Source organism: Centroberyx affinis, unplaced genomic scaffold, assembly GCF_046629955.1.
Source record: "Centroberyx affinis isolate AG114_WGS23_722 - 3 ecotype Tasmania unplaced genomic scaffold, CSIRO-AGI_Caff_v1 ptg001169l_1, whole genome shotgun sequence".
NCBI classification, from domain to species: Eukaryota; Metazoa; Chordata; class Actinopteri; order Beryciformes; family Berycidae; genus Centroberyx; species Centroberyx affinis.
Genome location: NW_027279700.1, coordinates 49,523 through 70,608, shown reverse-complemented (window position 1 = coordinate 70,608; position 21,086 = coordinate 49,523). Strand labels below are relative to the sequence as shown.

The following is a 21,086-nucleotide window of genomic DNA, read 5'->3' as shown; positions in this document are numbered from 1 at the left end:
GTGTGCATGACATCCACATTGGCTCCAGTTGAGGCAAAGCATAATTAGCCAACCACACCACATGGCCTCAGCTGCTTGGCATCTTCAAAGTAGGCTCAGTCATTTCTGTTTTGCTTTTTCTGCCACTGGAAGAGGAGAGAGACGCGCATGTAGACAATTTCCCCCCTGTGGCAGGAATGAGAGGCAGAGATGAGTGATCAGTGCAAAAGCAGCCCGTAGGCGAGTTTATTGGTGGCTGGGTGCTCAGGTTAGTGTGTATAAAGGCGGTCGTGGAGGTGATTAAATGTGTCTGGGCAGGAGCGCTGGGGGAGAGCTGACTGTGTGGAGCGGGGCATATTAGCAACTTGTTAGTGTAATGCTAATGGAAACTTCACCCTGACCTCCAAGAAACCTGTCCCTTATAGCAGTGGTGATGAGGCTTGACGGGATGCAGATGTGCTATTGTGGCTTGCCGCCCACAGACGCCATGACATGATCAACGCGCTGTATTTTGGTTAACTGTTACTCATAAATGAAACCAAAACCCCAAACATTCCCCAAAATAAACAGACCTTTTTTTTTTTAAATAAATCAAAACTGAACCGAAAACAAATTCATCCCAGCATGCCCCTGGGCATTAAATGTTAGTTTGTTAGTCATGTGGTTGGTGTTACACGTTATTTCCACGTTACTGTAGTGTTGCTAGTTCGGCCTATTCCTTGTTCCCTCTCTTGTGGTAGAGAACTTTACGTTATATTTCATTTCACACAGTGTTAAACCATGATGAGGGTTATGTGTATTTTTAGTGACCTGCCCCTCAGTGTGAGAGGGAGAGAGAAAACTGATATGATGGTGATTTGTGTGTTGCTTGCCTTTAAAGACACACCCTTGACTGAGAAAGACTACATTACCTCACTCGCTGATTGATTACCTCTGCATGTTTGCTTGTTGATTTTGCCATAAAAAAAAATTGTCTGCTGATGAAAGTTTTGAATTTGACTCATGAAGAATTTGGCTCATGACCGGGGTCATGACGCAATACCACTGCCTACGGAGCATGTCCCATCCAGCTACAGGAGCATGGGATGAAGCTGAGCAATGAAGCTCCAATCAGAATGCGCTCTACTTTTGAGCGTTAAGTTTTATTGTCACTCAGATGTCATGCAAACGGGGGTAAGCAGAATTACCTGATGTAGCTACAACAACATACATTTTCAGTTCCCCTGAAAGTCCCGGTGTGGCAGGCTATATCAGCTGATACTTGATCAACCGCAGCCTTTGAATGCGCAACCTGCAGCATGTGACTAAAACAAAAGGTATGACGGAGAAGCAGCGAAAGAGAAAGGGTGCGTTCCAATACCCATACTTCCATACTATTTAGTATGCCAGAAAAAGATTTAGCATGTCCCAATTCATGCATGTCAATGCAGTATGCCAGAAAATACCCGGATACCCTACTACATCCGGTCGAATTTTGCAGTATGCAGGCCAGCATGCTTTTTTGGTTATTCTGACCCACAATCCTCTGCGCAGCGGAAGACACGTCACTTCGACTGAGCCGCATGCTGAGCCGCCAGAGAGAGAAAAAAACAAAACAAACAAACTGCAACCGTATTACTGCGACGGATATATAAGCAAGAGGGTCAAAGTTCAAGACGCAATGTGATGACGAAATAGTATGTCCCAATTGTCTGCCTACTACATGCACAGTACATACTTTCTAAGGGCAGATGTAGTACGTAGTGTAGTAAAAAGAAAAAGTATGCGATTTGGAACGCAGGGAAAGAAACCATACCATGGGAAAGGTTCTTTAATTCCGGGTCCTCGTGGGCCGGGCGGTGACGTGTTTGTTTCTTCCTGGCAGTTAGTTAGGCACAGACCCGATATGGTTCATTAACCACCATGTTGGACCAAAAGTCGGCAGAACCATATTCTCTTTGGACAAACGTGGAAAAGATTAGGTCAGTCGAGCATTAGAAAAGAAAATCAGCAGCAGCGACGTGTATATAAACCCCGCCTTATTAAAAAGGCAGTGCGCACAATGGATCCAACAAAAGTCCTTTACAAATGCGTCCGCTGCAGCTTGGTGTCTGCAACAACTGAACTAATTAGAAGACATGTTTGTATCTTTTGCTATTGTTTGTACCATTGTGGAGTGACACTTTCATAAACTTTTCTACTCCACTCTACTCCTCTAAAAATATAATGGTAAATATTACAATATCATATCACAACAGTGATCAACAATAATGATAGGCCTCATAATAAAATAATTAGCTCATATAGATCCTAACGCAGTCTCAAAGGTAAGAAGTGGATTATCCTTCACCTGAAATGTTTGCCTTGTCATCCTGAAATGCAAATGAGGCAAATGCTGGATCACTATAATTAGGAAGCACAGTTTCCACAAACCCCTTCACTCCATTGGGATGTTCTCTGCTATTCTGGACGGCAAGGGCAGTAACATCGAGCGTATTTTGTAGTATTAAACACATATTTAAAGAACGCAAACAATGGCCTCCTAAGCTGCCATAGTTGCAACGCTTGCGTAACACAACAGGGGGCTGAACGCAGGGTTGCTTTATGCCAAGGACCACCAAAATGTTGAATTGCCCCACCAACGAAACATAATAAGCCACCCACATATAGCACCTGCACAAGGCGAAGCGCAATCTGATTAGGATAATACTGGTACTAAATAATAATAATAATTCACGTCCGCAACGTACATTTCAGTAAAATCAGACATTGCAGTATTAATTTGCTTATTTTTTCTTTTTGTCCAGTTCAGTTTTTTCCAATGTATCCTTGTAATATCAGATGTCCCGATTTATTAATTTATTATGTCTTCATTTATTTATTATTACACAGTTTGTCAGTTCTTTTTGTCAGATTTGTTGAGGCCACGCGCATCTCACTGTCCACTTGCAAGTTCTCTGTGCTTCGTTTTAAGCACGTTCAAAGCCTCCGTTACATGTATTTTCCACTGGTCCTACTTTCGAGTGCTTTGCAAAACAGTATCTCCCCCACCAAGTTGTCCTTGCTGAGAAATGTAAACGAGGAGCTGTGCACCATCGGCTATGTCTGTGCTGTCATATGAGTTATATATGCTCAATGTCACCTGCTCCAAAAGCCGAAACGACTCGTCCTGGGCCACTGTGTTGTCTGAGTGTTGAGCAATCTCATGACAGGCGCATGCGGCACATGACAAAATGGTTCTTATTATAAATTATAGTATATTTAATACCGATTGATAGCCTTTGTGTATTGAGATTTATTTTAAAATTGAAAATAAATTTGTAAAAAAAAAAGAAAGAAAGTTTATATATAGCCTATATATTTTTTGTAACAAATTTCCCCTTTGCCCCCATGCTGCTACTGACCCCCTAACGCCCGCTGCCCCCACTTTGAAAACCACAGCTGTAGAGAAAGACCCAGGGTCTTGGCCAGGCTACAAAACCACAGTATTATAGCAACCATATGTGACAGCAATTTCACAGTAAACAGGATGTGATGTGATGTGATACGCAATATCTTGCGTCAAAATCCAGTGTGACCACCCTTGCAGACACTCAATTCAGATGTTAAAAGAGTAATAACCAATAAATAGTTAAAAACACAATAGACATCAGACTATGTCATAAGGGCGTCCAGATAACAATTCACTAACCACTAATCTAAATGTCAGTGCAAGTGGGCACCTCCCACTGCAGATATTTCACTGAATTAAGGCTCAAACCTACTTAGACTCAACATTTTTTTTTTTGGACAGAGGGGCTCTAATCTGATGCAATCACTGAGGAGAAGTGAAATGGAGGAAACAATGGAGACGGACGAATGACTTCTGAACAAACTGGAGGAATATGAACAACGTGGAAGACAAAGACAAGAGTTTTTGCAGAACATCAGGACACTATGACCCATGCAGCAGAGAGCAAGTCAAGCCCAGACAGATGATGGGGTGTCAGCAGGAGCGCCAGCAAACACAGTCACCTACACTACGCTTAGGCCTATTCTTTGTTTATAATATTATCCAGTAATTTCTAAACTCACTATTTGATTTCAACAAAAATTGGCTAATGGAAACAGCCCGCTCAGCACCGAAACCGAAATGTATGCACCAAAATGCAAACAGTAAGCTTGTAAGACAATTATGCCAAGTGGTATGTGACGGTGTATGACTACCCACTCCTGATGTAGAAGTTAATGTCTTATTCAAAAGATACATTTCCATATCTGGACGCCAGCTGTATACTTTCTTTTCAGGTGAAGGAATAGGAATAAGGTTGTGCTTATCAAACTGCCACACTAGCTGACCAGTATACCAATAAACATCCAACTGGTAACTAAAAGTAGGTTCAAGTGAATTCTCACCTGTGTTGTTTAAAAGCGTGCCCTGGTCATGTGATCTGAACGGCCTGCTGGTGATCATACTGAATCATCAGTTGAGTGTACAGCTACACCATGCACTAACATGCTGATGAGTATGCACTATGTAGTAGGTTAGTATTCGGTACCACAGGACAAGTCTGGCCTAAGTGCTCACTATTTCCTGTGGATTGCAATTGCCAATCTCTACCCACCTTAGCTGGCATCCAAAAATGTGTCCTAATCTTTTCCCCCTCATGGACAAAATCTATTTTAATATCTTCCCACTGGTCAGCTGATAAACTATTTTCTAACTGTTTGCTCTCAATTGCTGCTAGACACTTTAGCACAGTGGTTCCCAGCTCTGGTCCTTGGGACCAGAGTACTGCTGGTTTTCTATCCTACCAGCTAGTTAATTGCAATCACCTGATATCCCAGGTCTAAATCAGTTCCTATTAAGACAGCTACAATGAGAACTGGAGTGAGGAACCACTGCTTTGGCATTTGGTAATATAAATCATAGCACTGAGACAGCTCTTGTATAAGTCTTGATGATTTTAGACTGAGTGCTGATGCCGGAGGTGTTTCCGTTCTTGTTCTGCTGGACCTTAGTGCCACATTTGACACTACTGACCATCTTAATTAATCGCCTTGAGGGTTGGTCTCTCTGGAACAGCTCTGAGTTGGTCTTATTCTTCTTTTCCTCTATAAATTATTTGTACAACTTGGAGAACATATTTCAAATAATGTTATCATTGAATATGGTGTAGCCCAAGGCAGCGTGTGAGGACCTTTGTTGTTTTCTTTGTATATGCTTCCTCTAGATAATATTATTCATCAGCACAGTGTGAATTTTCATAGCCTGCCCATGTTGCACCTACAACATTACCATGTATGAGTGCTGATTGTGCCAGTAATTGTAGTACAATCTATCAAAGGTTACCCTTTCATCCCCTAAAAGAGAAAGAATAGAAGAAGTACTGAAGTGAACCTAAGTATCACAAACAAAAGCATCAACACTATTAATATATCTTCAATCTCTCTCCATTAATCAGAAGACTTTGCTGCCCTAAAATCTTTAAATCACAGCCTGTAGTGGCTTATCATTTTGATAAAACAGCAGTAACATAATTGTAATACAGAAAGAATGCAAACGTTGAAGAAATCTTTTATGTTTTAATAAATAATTAAATGAGTCGTTTACCAAATATGGTTTTCAGATTCAGGAACATCCCTATTGGCTCAGATTTTGACAGAAGCCCGATGATTGGCCAAGAGCAGATGGCCCCGCCCCTACAACCCACTAGTTTACCATGTACAAGCTGACAAAACCTGAAGTTACAAACTGACCCCCCTAGAGGATGCCGACAGAAATCCCAGGTTTCATAGCTGTGAAATGTATTGCTGCAGCTTTGCATGTAAAAGTTCTGTGCTTTCATTGTGTGTGATCATTAATCGGACTAATACAAACATTCAGTCCAAATTATGTCAACCATTCAAAACTAGCTTCAAGCTTTTCAAAATCAGGTTTCAGTCTTTCAAAACTTTGTTTCAAGCTTTCAAATTGTCAGTGATATCTCTCCAGGTTTTTCTTAATCTTTTGGTAAGATTGTATGTATGTTCAAGCCACCTAAAAACCTACACCACCTAAAAAAAAATCAACAAGTAAGATAAAACATGACATGTTGAGTTAAATTGTAAATTAATTTATTTAGAAATACATATATAAGGCACACATTGAAGAAAAATGCATTGTCATATGTGCATATTTAAATTGTATACCAGTTATTTCAACATTCAAATACGCAATATTATAATTTGTTTTCTGTTGCTTCTAACAGATATCCTTGGTAAAATGCAAATTAATTTCTTAGCTTAAAGTAAATTATGTCATTCACATGTGAACATACAGTTGTATGAGCAAAGGACATATGTGCAAACAACTGCCAGCTGTGATGTAAACAGTACAAAAATCAGATTCCTAAGGACAACAGTTATTAGTTGATAGCTGTTTAGCTTATGGGTAAATTCAGGCAATATTTCTATACTCAATGGAATAGTATAAAATACAGTACAGTAATGGTGTGAGCTAGTATGTCTGCTGATCAATCTAAGGTATAAGGGTGCGTTCAGGTGACACCTTTTGCACAAAGTGTTGCGAGCGTGGCATGTCATCACAGAGGATCAATAAACATCGATGATAAACATGACCGACTGCAAAACAAACATGTAGGAAAAGCTCATCCTCACAGTTCGTCCCAAGGATTATCACAACCTGAATGCAAGAGAGGAAGTAACTAATTACTTTTACTCACATCTGTAATTGAATAGCTTTTTTGAGTATTTTTTTAAAGTAATTTTACATTTACTTGAGTATGTTTTTCCTGATATATTGTACATATTAAATCACTTCTGTTACAGAGAGCAAATTTTGTAGGATATGCATAAGCATTAGACACTAGACAGTCATAGACAGGCTAATTGTGGAGCCATTCACAGTGAACAGTCAGTCAGTAAAGAAGAGAGTAATCTGGCTTTCCAAGTCAAAGAATCTAACTCTACTTGAACTCTACTCTCGTCCTCTTAGAATTGCATGGGAAAGATCGCATCTAACAATGTTCTCTTTTAAAAAAAAGTAACTTTTACTCTCAGTACATTTAAAATGGGTTACATTTTACCTTTACTTAAGTAGATTTTTACACCAGTACTCTACTACTTACTTCTACTTATGTAAAATATCAGCGAAATGTAGCAAAAACATTGCCAAAAGCTTTAGATACCTAGTAGGGATGGGACGATACATAAAAATGTAATATATCGCAATGCAAAAAAGTGACAATACGTATCGTGGGGCAGAAAAATGAATGGTGATATTAGCTACATTGTATTCTGTTGTAGTAATCACAAATGAGAAGGCTTGCCCATCACAATTTCATAAACTCTCCATCAATATTATGTTATTGCATGTTGTATTGACATTTTGCATTCTAGCAAGCCAATGCCATCACTAGAAAGATTTGTGGCTCAGAAATAAACATAATTCTGCAGTCATACGTGTTGTCACTGAAAGTTTATTTATTCCATTGTATCGAATAGTGAACCCTATATCGCGTATCGAATTGTATCATGTGATAAGCAAATCGTCCCATCCCTAATACCTTGTTTAGCTTTTCTTCTGTAAAATACATTGTGCAGATGAATTTGTTGCCATGTATACAGCAACAGATTAGTAAAGCTGATCTAAGAAAGACGGCACCTTAAAAGAATGAAATGGAGTGACTGGAGAGGAGAGGGATGGTTGAAATCAACGAAGAAGTTAGCAAAATCCCAGAAGTAGGTGTGGCCAGGTATCAGTTCAGGCCAGCTGCAGTGGTCAGGTACTTGCAGGACATGAGGGGAGGCCAGAGGTATCACAGTGCCATTTCTTCCATAGATGTCCAGCACGTTCCTAAACACAATGACGCCCTTGTTCTTCTCAACAGACATGCTTTCCAAGGTTCCAATTCGCACTAAACGGGGACATAAACATGCACACTGAATACACACGCACAAATATTCACACAGTGTTCATGCTTCACAGGCAAAGAAGAAATTAACTCCTCAAACAATTAAAAACTATAAATTGTTAAATGTATTTGTTACTTACGTTGGTGACAAAGTTTTGTTGTGTTCAGATTGCCCACTGACAGAAGCCTGGATTCTGAAAAAGAACATTTTTGAATACTACGCGTTTCATCAGACACTGGTGATGGGACAGTATACTTATACCACAATACGATTCAATACACAATACGGGGTTCACGATTCGGTACGACCATGATACGATGTAATAAATAAAAATTCAATGACAAAGTCTGACTGTGCAGAATTATGTTTATTTCTGAGCCACAAACCTTTCTAGCAATGGCATTGGCTTGCTAGCATGTAAACAACAATTTAAAAATGTCATTACAATTTAAAAATGTCATGACGGAGAGTTAGTGAAATTGTGATGGGCAAGCCGTCTCATTTGTGATTACTACAGCAGAATAAAATGTAGCTAATATTGTGATTAATTTTTCTGCCCCACGATATGCATCAGCACATTTTTGTATTACGATATATTGAATTTCGATACATCGTCCCATCCCTATCAAAACACATTATTGCTAAACTACAGGAAATGCAATGTGTAATCAACCATAGTCAAAAAATAGCATGTACCATTCTGTAGGGTAGTTCCACCTACACTGCACACTGACCTGTTGGTCTTGGACTGCGTGCTGGGCACAGCCTCCCTGCCCAGCAGGACGACAGAGAGGTGTTGTAGTGGAGGTGACCGCAGCAGCTGAACCCTGGTTGAGCAGAGTAGAGCAGCGCCTGGTCCTGACTCGAGCAACACTCATCCTGGTTCAAAAGCAGGTATACATTTTATATACATTATTAATAATCACTTTATTATTGAATATTTTCCCTGCTTCCAGGTACACTTTATAGGTCATGACTGAGCAGAGAAATGGATCCTGAACCTGTATACCTACTTTTGAAAGACCCAATGTATCTCCCAATGGGTTTGACATCAGAATGGATCCACAGCACTGCACCTGGCCTCCAACCCTGCCCAAGTTCGTCAGGTTGTATAGTTTCCCTGCGCAGCACCTCATCTGTGGGTCACTAATGCTGTAGGCCTCAACACCACAGCAGTGAGTGTTTTCTGCTTTGGGACGTCTGTATGGAGAAATAGAGTTCTCAGTTTTCAAACACTTCGAACATAAACAAATGATTTTTTCGCTGCACCACCTCCAGGGAAGTCGGAGTGCAGGTTCACCTAAACAAGACTAGGTTGATCTAGGTTGACCTCCTGGCTTTCGCACCCTAGTATACGTGTTCTGTACTGCCCTCTGCATTGATATACTATAAGTGTGGTAGCCTGCAAAAACCCTTAACATGGTGAAAATTTGACATTTTTAATTTGTGATATTTTGATTTTGACTTTTTTAATCTGTTATGTGTCTAAAAGTAAACAGTGAGAAAAAATGGCTTTAAACATTCGACAACATTCCATTTTCTCCAGTGGTGTTCCACCAAGTTAGTCTACAGGAGAGTGTGAGGAAACAAATACAGATCCTGTACAGGCCCACGGTGCGTGTGTTGAATTCCACTAGCTGCGGCCACACTGATCCGTCGGAAAACGGACAGAACTCAACTTCGCCATTTGCTATTGGGGGTCTTTGGATCTAGTACACCAGCTCCCAAAGCTGCAGAGTTTTTAGATAAAGTATTAATGAGCTATGGGAAAGTTCATGAGGCGTCTGTGTATTATTCCATGATGACTCAGAACCTGGGTAATGGGGCCTTATCCGCTCTCAAGAAGACATGGGATAGGGATCTGAACCTGACATTGGAGGATGAGGAGCGGGATAGGATTTGTAAGAACATTAAAACAATGTCAAGGGATGCGAGGGTACGCCTCATGCAATTAAGCAATATTATACAACAGGTAGTTCCGACCAAGCAATCTGATTGGTCAACTAGACATTTAGAACGTGCTCAAATCAGCATGACAGCACACCTAGCCGTGCTCATCACTAAATATTACTCCGCCATATTATCATACAATATATTTAAATATAACTACGCTAACTCTGTTCAGCCTTGATGTTACAGACGCTCTGCCATCCATCAGCTGTGCCGGTGAGTCGGTGACACGGCGCTACTAGCTTAAAAATACATGTGAAGTTCGCGGACATAGTAGCTAAATCTGTCCATGGAAAAATTATTTTTTTCAGCAGATATCTTAGTTACAACAAGATTGAGCTAGCAAGGCAGTTTTGTGTTTATATGCGTGGTATTTATTCAGTTTGGGAAATCCCGCGATCTCTAGAAAGCATTAGCTAGCTCAAGTTGGCTGGCTGACTCAACCGACTCAACAGGGACTAGAAATCGTCTCTGTTGCTAGGTCGTTACTAAGGCTCCGCCTACTTGCTGGAGTAGTAAACTAGGTTCCATTACATAGGAGTCTACTGACGTGACTGATTGTTTTCCAGTTATTAGTCAGACCCCATGTATTTCCAGGGAAACGGAGATAACACTAGCAAAAAGTTTTTTATTTTGAGAGCGAATTGCCCCACAATATGAATACATTTTGTTTATATCTTATTTTGTTGGTAACTGTTGTATAATCGCAATATTACACGAGAGGGTGTGCGTTACCGTCATTATTGGCACTTCAGTGATGCTTACGGACCTCGGCGCTGACCGCATCACTGTCGTGCCAATAATGACGGTAACGCACACCCTCTCATGTAATATTGCTTAATTACACTCGAGGGTGTGTTTCCCAGTTATTAGTCATACCCCAAGTATTTCCAGGGAAACGGAGATAACACTAGCAAAAAGTTTTTTATTACACCCTCGAGTGTAATATTGCGATTATACAACAGTTACCAACAAAATAAAAGATAAACAAAATGTATTCATATTGTGGGGCAATTCGCTCTCAAAATAAAAAACGTTTTGCTAGTGTTATCTCCGTTTCCCTGGAAATACATGGGGTCTGACTAATAACTTGAAAACAATCAGTCACGTCAGTAGACTCCTATGTAATGGAACCTAGTTTACTACTCCAGCAAGTAGGCGGAGCCTTAGTAACGACCTAGCAACAGAGACGATTTCTAGTCCCTGTTGAGTCAGCCAGCCAACTTGAGCTAATGCTTTCTAGAGATCACGGGATTTCCCAAACTGAATAAATACCACACATATAAACACAAAACTGCCTTGCTAGCTCAATCTTGTTGTAACTAAGATATCTGCTGAAAAAAATAATTTTTCCATGGACAGATTTAGCTACTATGTCCGTGAACTTCACATGTATTTTTAAGCTAGTAGCGCCGTGTCACCGACTCACCGGCACAGCTGATGGAGGATACCAGAGCGTCTGGTAACATCAAGGCTGAACAGAGTTAGCGTAGCGTTATATTTAAATATATTGTATGATAATATGGCGGAGTAATATTTAGTGATGAGCACGGCTAGGTGTGCTGTCATGCTGATTTGAGCACGTTCTAAATGTCTAGTTGACCAATCAGATCGCTTGGTCGGAACTACCTGTTGTATAATTTAAGATTAGGCATCGCTTTTACTGGACTCCCTCCAGAATGTTTAGACTTGGGTTAAGAGACACACCAAACTGTTGGCGATGCAAGTCAGAGGAAGGTCACCTACTTCATGTTTTATGGTCCTGTGACAAAGTTCAAGAGTTTTGGGCCAGGATATACAGTATGATATTCTCTGTGAGATTTCAGAGACCCAAATTCTGTTCAGCCCCAGATTATTTGTTTTAGGTGATGGATCAGTCTTAATGGGAGGAGACAAATACATTAAAAGTTGGGTCCAAACTAGTATCATGATAGGCAGACAGATTCTTCTCAGAGGATGGAAGACCTGCCTTCAGTCCAAGAATGGGCTGCTGAGTTGGCAAGAGTGGCAGCATTCGAAAAGATGTCCTATAAACAGTTTGGAAGATTGGATGTACATATTAGGAAATGGGGCAAATACTTAACTTTTTTGGAGGGCTCCTGACATGGGCCATATTCTGGGGGGAGTCGCATGTTTCGTGTTTAGAGTCACAATCTATGCATGGACAAACATATGTATTTGTTCTGTACTTCCCTGTTTTGTGATGGTTTGTTGAGTTTTGTCTAGTTTTAAATATTTGTGTCCACTGCATATGATGGAACGTATTTATATTGATAACCAAGGCCAATTGTGTATGTGGTGATGATGAGTTGGGGGGTTTAGGGTGGGAGGTTTGTGTGTATACTTTGTGATGCATATATTTTGTATTATGTTTAAGAAAAATAAAAAACTGTTAATTGGAAAACGGACAGAACTAGAAAAACAGTTCCTAAAGAAACTGTGTGGACTTGCTGCAAGCAGTTGGAAGTATAAGAATACTTAAGTCAGACAGAATGTTAGACTTGTCAGTCAGTTAGACAAGTGGTCAGTTAGACAGTTGATCAGTTAGACAGGTTAGTCAGTTATACAGGTTATATAAGTAGTTAGATAGGTGCACTTAAATAGGTGAGTAATAGACAGCTCAGTGAGTTAGACAGTTGTTCACTTATACAGGTAAGTAGTTAGTAGTCAGTTTTTTTTGCCTCATTGCCAACAATGTGTAGCAGCAACATCCGACGGGTTCTCCCAGACTACCATACATATATATTTGTACAATTTCAAGGGTTCCTGCCTGGGAAGTGCCTGCAAGCAAACATTTTGATATTCAGTTCAATTCAATTTTATTGTAACACTAACAGTACAAACAACGCGATATCACGTATACCACCATAACTGTGTAGGCTGTGTGACTTTCAACAATGGGTATTCAGTCAATTGGCTACTTTCACTCTTCTAGGTCCCATAGGCCCGGCAAAAACAGCCTCCTTGGAGCTGGTAGGGATTCATGGCTGCATTTACTACTGTGCGATGTGCGAAAAAACATCATGAGTGCAGCTTTCTCCAATTTTTGATTTATTAGGACCACTTTACCAAATCAACTCAGTTGCAATTTTCCAATTAGAATACCTGAGGCACAACCATTATTGCTTTCAAAACAATATAGTAGACCTGCCAAGAGGGCCATTTATAACTTTGACTGGCGTCTTTTGTTAATACCTGTCACCCATGCTGTTACTTGACAATTAAATGTGCTGTACACGTGCCCTACACACTTCACTGTTAGATAATGTTATTACCTTGTGGTATTTAAGTAACATTGGTGGAATTTAACCGATAACCGTGAATTGAACACGCGCCGTGGGCCTGTACAGGATTCTCTGCTTGTTTATTATTCTCTTCCTTATTTTCTCTCTGCCTGTTGTGCCTTTGGATAAATAACATGGCAGCCATGGCTTTCTTAGGATGATAAGTGCTTCCTTTTGGGCATTAAATACCATCCAAAATTATGCACGTTTTGGGAATAAACCATTTCAGTAATCTCCTTTTCCTTAAAATACATATCAATTGGGTCATACACTCTAAAACTCTCCTGGCAGGTGTCCATGCCATTTCCACGTGCAAAATGTTTGGGCACTAATGCGGCTCTCTGTCTTGCTCAAGTGCACTTCAGCAGGGTAGATGCACCACTAGGCTTGAACCCAGGTCCTCTGAATGAAAGGTGTTTCTCTCTAACCACTAGACCACCCACTGGTCCACCCAGCCAACCAGATTAATCCTATTCATATCCTGAGAGATGTGCTGAGGTTTTGAACAAATAGTGATATATTGTAAGTCTCAAACATCAGAGAGGAAGGACCTGGGGCATTTTAGACGATATGACTGCATCCAGTTCACCGAGGATTTATTGTTCCACCACATGGAGAGGGGCCATGTAGGCTAAAAGTCACAACTGCAAAAGAGCAGTGCACATGCACAACCACAAGACAACCCACCCAGACAACACAGATGTAAGGGGGGAAGAATTCCAAATATTGATACGGCTGCAAACCCAGACGAGAAGACCCATTTTGGCCAGACGGCTGTTTCCTGCTAAATAGCTTAGTGGAACCAGAGAAGGGAATGAGGGTGTCAGAGTCAGAGTGGGCCAGACAAATCTGTTCTCACAGAACCATCTGAATTTCAGGGCAGTTGCAAAGGAATTTCCCTGGGCCACTCCTTTCTGTATTTGTCTCTAACCTTTTACTCTCCCGATTCCCACACTTCTTCCCCTGTAATTGTGGAAAACAAAATCCCTTATACGTCAAGGGAGACAGCAACAGACGTAACATTAACAGACCAAACCCATTAAAAATGTGGGTCTTTCCACGAATGGAGTTGAAATTGGGTCTTAAGATTTTCAAAAAACAAACTTTGTTTTTAGGTTTATTTCAATAAAGTCACAATGAAAGAAGATGTTTAACCTTCAGAAAATGTTATTTGCCCACCTCAGGTCATCAAACAAAGTATTTTATAAGCTGTTTTTTCCTGACATGCGCACCGTTTTTGTAACCCTGTTACCAATATTGAATCCTTGAGGTTGACGAAAGCAGCCAACAATGACATTTCTATGAAAATAGAGAAAATGAAAGGAGGGTACTTAGATGTGGCCTGGCCATTGTCCAGAAAAGATCTTGATGATGTAACTTCCTGTTAATATCTGATTTATGGAATGTTCCATTTTTTTAGTAGGGGGGGTCATGTTTTGGTAACAGGGTTGCGCTTTAAACGTGGAACACAGGTTAATACTATGTTTTAATAATTAGAATTAATTATTAATGACTTTATATCATTTATAAATATTAAAATACATACAATTGCACACAACTATATTGAAATTACCATATTACTGGAAGATGTTTTAGGAAATATTTCATGTAGTAGTTCAATGTCACTGATGTGGGACAGTCAAAAATCATCACTTTCATGGGGGTATAAACTTAATGTGCATGTTTTTTTTGTTAATTTAAAGACTAATTTACAGATAAATATTTGAAATACCATGGTAATTAATTTCACTTTTCACATAGAAATATATATTTTTTTACTATTTTGCTTTAAATCACTCCTCAAAAGGAGGTGGGACATAAATTCAACTCCATTCGTGGAAAGACCCATGTCTTTCCATCCTGTCCAATTCCATCAGTTTTTCCACGCACATGCACATCCACATGCACAAACACACACACACACACACAATCACCTATGTCCATTGCAGCAAATCTCAGAGTCAGGGTTGTAGAATCCTTTCCCACAGCAGTGTATTCCAGCTGATTTGTGAAAGGCAGAACTGCACATAGTCCCTTTGGCTGGGTGATAAGGCTTGCCGTCCACTGAACATCTCTCACCATCTTCTCTGCCCGTGTACAAGATGTTATTACAGCAGAGAACTCTGTGGTCTGCCAAAACGTACGGCCTCACTCCACAGCACTTGAAGAATCAGAGAAAATCCAGTCAACAAGGCATCAATACACACACAAAACCATGTACACTCACACACACATATGCATTATGCACATACAGGCACACATGCATCCCTGCTGACAAAAATTAGAAAAATACAAAGCCCAATGCATACCTAACTCATGCACATAACAGTTTGACATAATGAAATGACAGTCAGAAAGAAATACAGTGAGCCTTACCAATGGCACTGTTGCAAAATCCCCTTGCAAATGATAGTCACATTAAAGAGGAAAACAAAAACAGTGCTCTTTACCCATCTGATATGAAACACCCTCACATGCTGTATAAGAGGAGCTGTACAAGTGAGTGCAGGGTGGAGCTCCGAGCTCTAACTACGTAGCACATCAGCAGTGCAGAGTAATAACCAGGGTGCACTGGATGCTTAGTTTATAGACACCTTAAATAAATCCTAACCTTAGAGCTTGCTTTAGATTAGTGCTGGCAGAAATTATTGGAAAATGTGAATTAGTCAAGTTAATTTTGTTGAATTTGTTGAATAAATTCATTAAAAAATTATATTTGTAAGCCACAATTTGAAATTTAATGCAAGGCTTGAACTTCAATGTGATTATTGCTGAATCTTAATTTTAACTATAGTTTCAAATTTGATTTTCCCAATTCAAATTCAGTTTTCATAATTCAGATTCACCTTCCTGAGACATATCCATGCTTTAGGGACTTCCCAGAGTTTTTTCCAGAGTGATGACTGGGAGGGAGTTGCCTCCTTCAAGGCTGTCAACAGCTGACTAACTCAAACCACAAGCCACATGGCATTGTGCTTTGTGGAAATTCATTACACTCCCCATTAGAACCACAAGAAGGACAATCAACTACAAAGATACTTAAAGACATTCAAATAACAACAATCAATTAAATATAAACTAAACAGAGCCAGGGGACAAAATACAAATTCACATTCACAAAAATACATTGAATGATTTTCACAAATTCATTGTGTTTTGTGATTTGTGAATGTGGTATTTTGCCAAAATAATGGTTAGGTTAATACATTTTCTCTGACTTTACTGCCATTATATTTATTGATGCCAAAAAATAAAATTAATTAATGTGGCTGTGCCTTCAGGCTAAATCATTGGGTCAGGAGATGAACGAGGCACAGTGCGGTGAGCCGTGAGATCAAATCAGATCCAATTTCAATTTGTGCCTTGCAAATTCAATTTCTGGATTCATTTATTATACAGATTATTTTTTTTCAAGTTCAACAGTACAATTTGAGCATGACAAATTCAAAATTACACAATTCAAATACAATCTCTGCTTGTACTTTTTCCATGGGCAACTTTACACAAAAAGACTGGCACAGAAAAAGCCAACCCAAAATGTGTCTTTATGTGGCTTCCTTAACTGTTCAAAGTGAGTAATGCATTGATTTATTGATGGGCTTTCCCAACACTGAACTGTTGCCCCTAAAACAAAGCAAGCATTCGCTAAGCTAAAGGATATGATTTCATGTGTTATTATTTATAGGTGTGGCTGTGCAAGCAAACGTTATCTGATGTCCGTCTCTGTAGGCAAGCAACCCAAACTACTGTTGTGGAATGTTCAGTTCAGTTAAGGGAGCTCTATCTGAAGCTCTATCTCTATATCTGAAGATGGTTACATTTTTTTTAACTGAGTGTGAGTGCTATGAGGTTTAAAATAGTGAACCACTATAAACCAAGACTGTTACGCTACGGTTACACTTGTCATGTCAATGTAATTACTGTGACTTAAAAGATTGGATTTTATGAGATCACATCCCTTTAGATCAGATTAGATCAGATGATTTTTAAATGACCAGAAAATAGGCTTGACGCAGCAGCAGATAATAGTCCACACTGATGTCTACACTTGGCCTGAAAATAGCTGTTATACCTCTCACATGACATTATTTATTTAAATGTGTGTCTGCAGCTCTTTTTCTTGCTCCTCTCCTTCTCTTTGCAATGTTTGTACGCACGCTGTGGCTGGATTGTGTCCAGACTGCCAGATTTCCTGAATACTTCCTCATCTTGTTTGGAAGATCTGAATGGATTGTGAGCAAAACCGACTTTTGTGTGTCCAGACATGACGGCTAATGAGTCCTGGCATTGGCACGTGATGAAAGCAGTATTTGAAATAGGCATACCTGATTAATCCCAGGTTGTTTCTTGGATACATGGCCACCACAACAGATGTGAGTATTTGGATCATACACTTTAGAGACTGCAGCAGATCGACCTGGATGGGGGATTTAAGAGAGAGTGTGGGAATGGAACATGAAACAAATAGTTACAGTAGGGCAGGAAGGGAACAATGGGAGTTTCACTTTGGCAATGGTGTCAGTGGAAGATGACTCAGAGGGTCGAGCGAATCAAGAGAATACGATTAATTGAGGGGTATGAAAAGGAATAAAAATGATATGTGTGAGAGAATGATGTGCTTGGTGGGGTGATCGCCAGTATCCGAAACAGTTGTAAATGTTACTGTGTATACCTTCTAAGACATGTGTTTTCTAAATGGTTTTGATCAAGCATTCGAAACAATCAAGAAAAACATTTTAAATCATACACATCTCTGATACAATACAATTAAGAGACTGCTCTAGAGTGCAAAGACAGGGAAATCAACACATGTATGTGATCTTCCAGTTCCTACACAATTGTCTTTGTATATGGTAAGACAAAATTATGCTGTAAGAAAATAAATAGAACAGAAAAAGGAAGTCATTGTGCCCAGAGTTAGTGAAATGATTAAGTCCCTTGACTCTGGAGTCATACTTATGACCTCAAATCAAATCACCTGACAGGATTTGATTCTAGGCCTTGCTACTTTCCCATGTTCCCAGCTGACTTCCCACTCTTCCTTCTAAAGGAAGAACAGCCTCCTCTTCCTGCCAAGATCCACATCTCCTCCAAAGGTCTCGGCAAGATGACAGGAAGTGATGTACTAATTAATGACTGATGTTCAGTTGAGTTCTCTGAGTTGAGTACTCTCAGGAACCAGACAACAAATGGAAGACAAAGAGGGGAAATGTGGGGAGATGTAATCAGTAAATTATGTAATTAGGAAGAGAATTACAGCTCGGCTACACCGAGTGTGTTTCTGTTACATCCATTTGTGTCGGAAGGGTCGGATCCGTTTCGCAGGCATTTACTTCACTGCAGCTGCTCCACTGGCCGCACACAGCATGTTGACGGATCTGAAACAGAGCCAGAACTTTGGATCTACACATGGCTTCTATTTTCGACGGCCTACACAGCGGCCTGTTGCGTCATGCCAAGATTTTGCTCATTATAGTCATTCATCACCATGTCAGTAAACAAAATAGAGTGTACCCCCATGACACCAATGTGTATGAAATAAATGTTGGAGATGAGGTTAGGTGCTGAGAAGCCTTCTATTTGGCTACAGTAAGCCTACACTCCAAAAAAATGACATAAGTACCCTATATGGTACATTAATGTTTCACACGGAAATTAATTGTGTTCACTTACACATAGGTAAAATGTGGATAGGCGCAATACACCAGAAGACCGTGGCAAAACAAGAACGGAACTGGTTTAGCAGCTTAAAATGCCGTGCTGCAACTGGTGCTGTGTAGTCTGGGTGCTGTGTAGTCTAGGTGCTATGTAGTCTAGGTGCTGTGTAGTCTAGGTGCTATGTCGTCTGGGTGCGGTGTAGTCTAGGTGCTGTGTAGGCATTACTCTGTAGAGTATGGGTGGAACTGTGATGGTGATGTGAGCCAAAAAACTATGTTGTTACTTCAAAGGAGGCTGGAGGGTGTTTGTTTATCAAGATGTTTTACTAAAATATGAATCCATGTAGTATTTGTAAGTGGTGTATAGGCCTGTAATTAACAGAACAGAAGCTAATTAATGTAGGAAAATTATGGATAAATTTGATAATAAAACAGTCTTAAAATGTGAGTTTCACAATATTTGTAGTACAGTTTTTTGGCTAGACACTTGTCTGCATGTGTGGAAAAGCCTCAGGAGCCAGTCTGGATACAGAGGCAATTAGACAGAGACAGGAGAACCAGTGAGTCAGTGTAGTGCAGAAAACATGCTGTCTACTTGTGAATGTTTCCAGCTTGAACAAATTAAGCAATATTACAGTACATGAAAGGGGTGTTCATAACTGCTGTTATTACCACGGCAGTGATGCAGTTAGGAATGAGTCAGCACAGAGATCCATCAGCACTGAACTATATTCCATAGTTTTAGTTTCCATTCCTGTATGGATACAAGTCCTGAACTCCATCTACAGGGAAACCGGACCATTCTTCTGTGTGGCACGGTGGTGCAGTGGTAGCGCTGTCGCCTCACAACAAGAAGGGTTCGATTCCCGCCTGGGTCGCTGTTGGCACTGGGGGTATGTTCTCCCCATGCCTTCGGTGCCTAGTGCCCAGGTGGGTTATCTCTTGAAAAGGGGCCTTTCTGTGTGGAGTTTGCATGCATGTTCTCCCTGTGCTCACTTGGGGGTTTCCTCCATACGATAAGAACCCCCCACTAAAAAAACATGCAAGAAGTTTGTCACCTGACCAGTGATGGCAAGAAGAAGGTGGTCCCCGGGCGCCGCGCAGCAGGCTGCCCACCTGCAGTTTGGCAACTGCAGTTTTCTAATGGGCAACGCTCAAGTGACAAGGTAACGGATACATTAGCTAAATGGATAGCTAAAGACTGCCACCCAGTTAACATAATGGAAGACCGGGAACTGGAAGACATTATTCAAATTGCATCTGGTGACACGTCTTATAGTCTACCCTCGAGAGGAAACGTGTGTACAAAAATGTGAATAATCGCAATTAATCAGAGCAAATTATGTGATTAATTATTTTTTTCTGATTGTTTGACAGTCTAAGTATATATAGTTCATTAAATAATTTTACAACCAACCCCAAAAATATCTTACAAAGTGGGGGAGTCCCAACTCCCAACTGGTTGGAAGACACAGAAGGGTAAAACCAGTGTTAAACCTGCACACAAACATGCGTCAGAAAGTGGCACTGGAGCTGCCTAATGTCCTGCCATAATCACCATGATATATTAAACAGAATTATGACCTCATTAAGGACATCATTAATTAAACAAATTATTGCTAACTGAATTGGCAAATATGCATTTCAACACATAACTATTAGTAGCTTCAAGAAAATCAGTTTTTCCTCCTTAATATGCAAATTTGTGCAGCATGGTCCTCCAAAAGCTCATCAGATTATCTACTCTACAGGGGGAACCTGTGGTTTCTATTATGTATTGTTCTTGAACTACTGTGTTCACAAGAATGCCACCACCATGATGACATAATTTCCCATCACGTAACTGTTGACAGATTTGTCTAGGCGTTTCCAACATAAACACACCCACACACAAACACACAGCCATACCTGGAGTACAGCCATGCATGTGGCGCATATTGGGAGGTGTCTGGCTCATTTCACAGCAACATTCTTTCATGGGATTGTAATATGATGACCCACAGGGACTTTTTCCAGGGATGCTGGTGTACATGAAGAGACAAGCAAATGGAAACACACAATATAATGAACAAACACAAAAGAAAAGCAGGTCAAACGTGTATGTCTAAGCACATTTTGATTTTCAAGATGAGGGCAGATTCGTTGTCAGGTCGGATCGTGTGAAAGTAAGGTGGATATTGCAAAAGTAAGGTTAGATTTCTTACCGGTTAGACGGCTGAGAAAATCCAGGTTGCTTAAAAAAAATATATATATATAAATACCTCAAAGAGCAATCAACTAAGATTTCACTGTCATCTCAAAACTAACAAAAGGCAACAAACACAAATATATTCTTCTATAC

The 21,086-nt window shown here is 40.1% G+C and overlaps 1 protein-coding gene across 1 annotated transcript; it reads right to left on the bottom strand.

Annotated features, from left to right (window-relative positions):
• Positions 1-6,037: 6,037 nt before the first annotated feature.
• On the bottom strand, positions 6,038-20,757 carry LOC139648195 (galaxin-2). The gene is made up of 7 exons (XM_071524246.1): positions 20,654-20,757; positions 17,414-17,505; positions 15,023-15,249; positions 8,868-9,054; positions 8,589-8,733; positions 7,994-8,047; positions 6,038-7,856 (listed from the first exon to the last, which is right to left on the bottom strand). Exons 1-7 carry the CDS (start codon positions 20,721-20,723, stop codon positions 7,588-7,590), a joined length of 1,044 nt encoding a protein of 347 aa, XP_071380347.1. The 5' UTR covers positions 20,724-20,757; the 3' UTR covers positions 6,038-7,587.
• Between the last annotated feature and the right edge of the window lie 329 nt (positions 20,758-21,086).

What these genes read in the sequence shown, in the direction of transcription:
- LOC139648195 (XM_071524246.1), bottom strand. Translation starts at nt 20,723, where the DNA reads ATGAAAGAATGTTGCTGTGAAATGAGCCAGACACCTCCCAATATGCGC. An exon ending in CATGCATGGCTGTACTCCAG is followed by an intron (nt 17,506 to 20,653) that starts GTATGGCTGTGT and finishes TCCCCCATCCAG; the next exon opens with GTCGATCTGCTGCAGTCTCT. An exon ending in ATACATTGGGTCTTTCAAAA is followed by an intron (nt 8,734 to 8,867) that starts GTAGGTATACAG and finishes CTTTTGAACCAG; the next exon opens with GATGAGTGTTGCTCGAGTCA.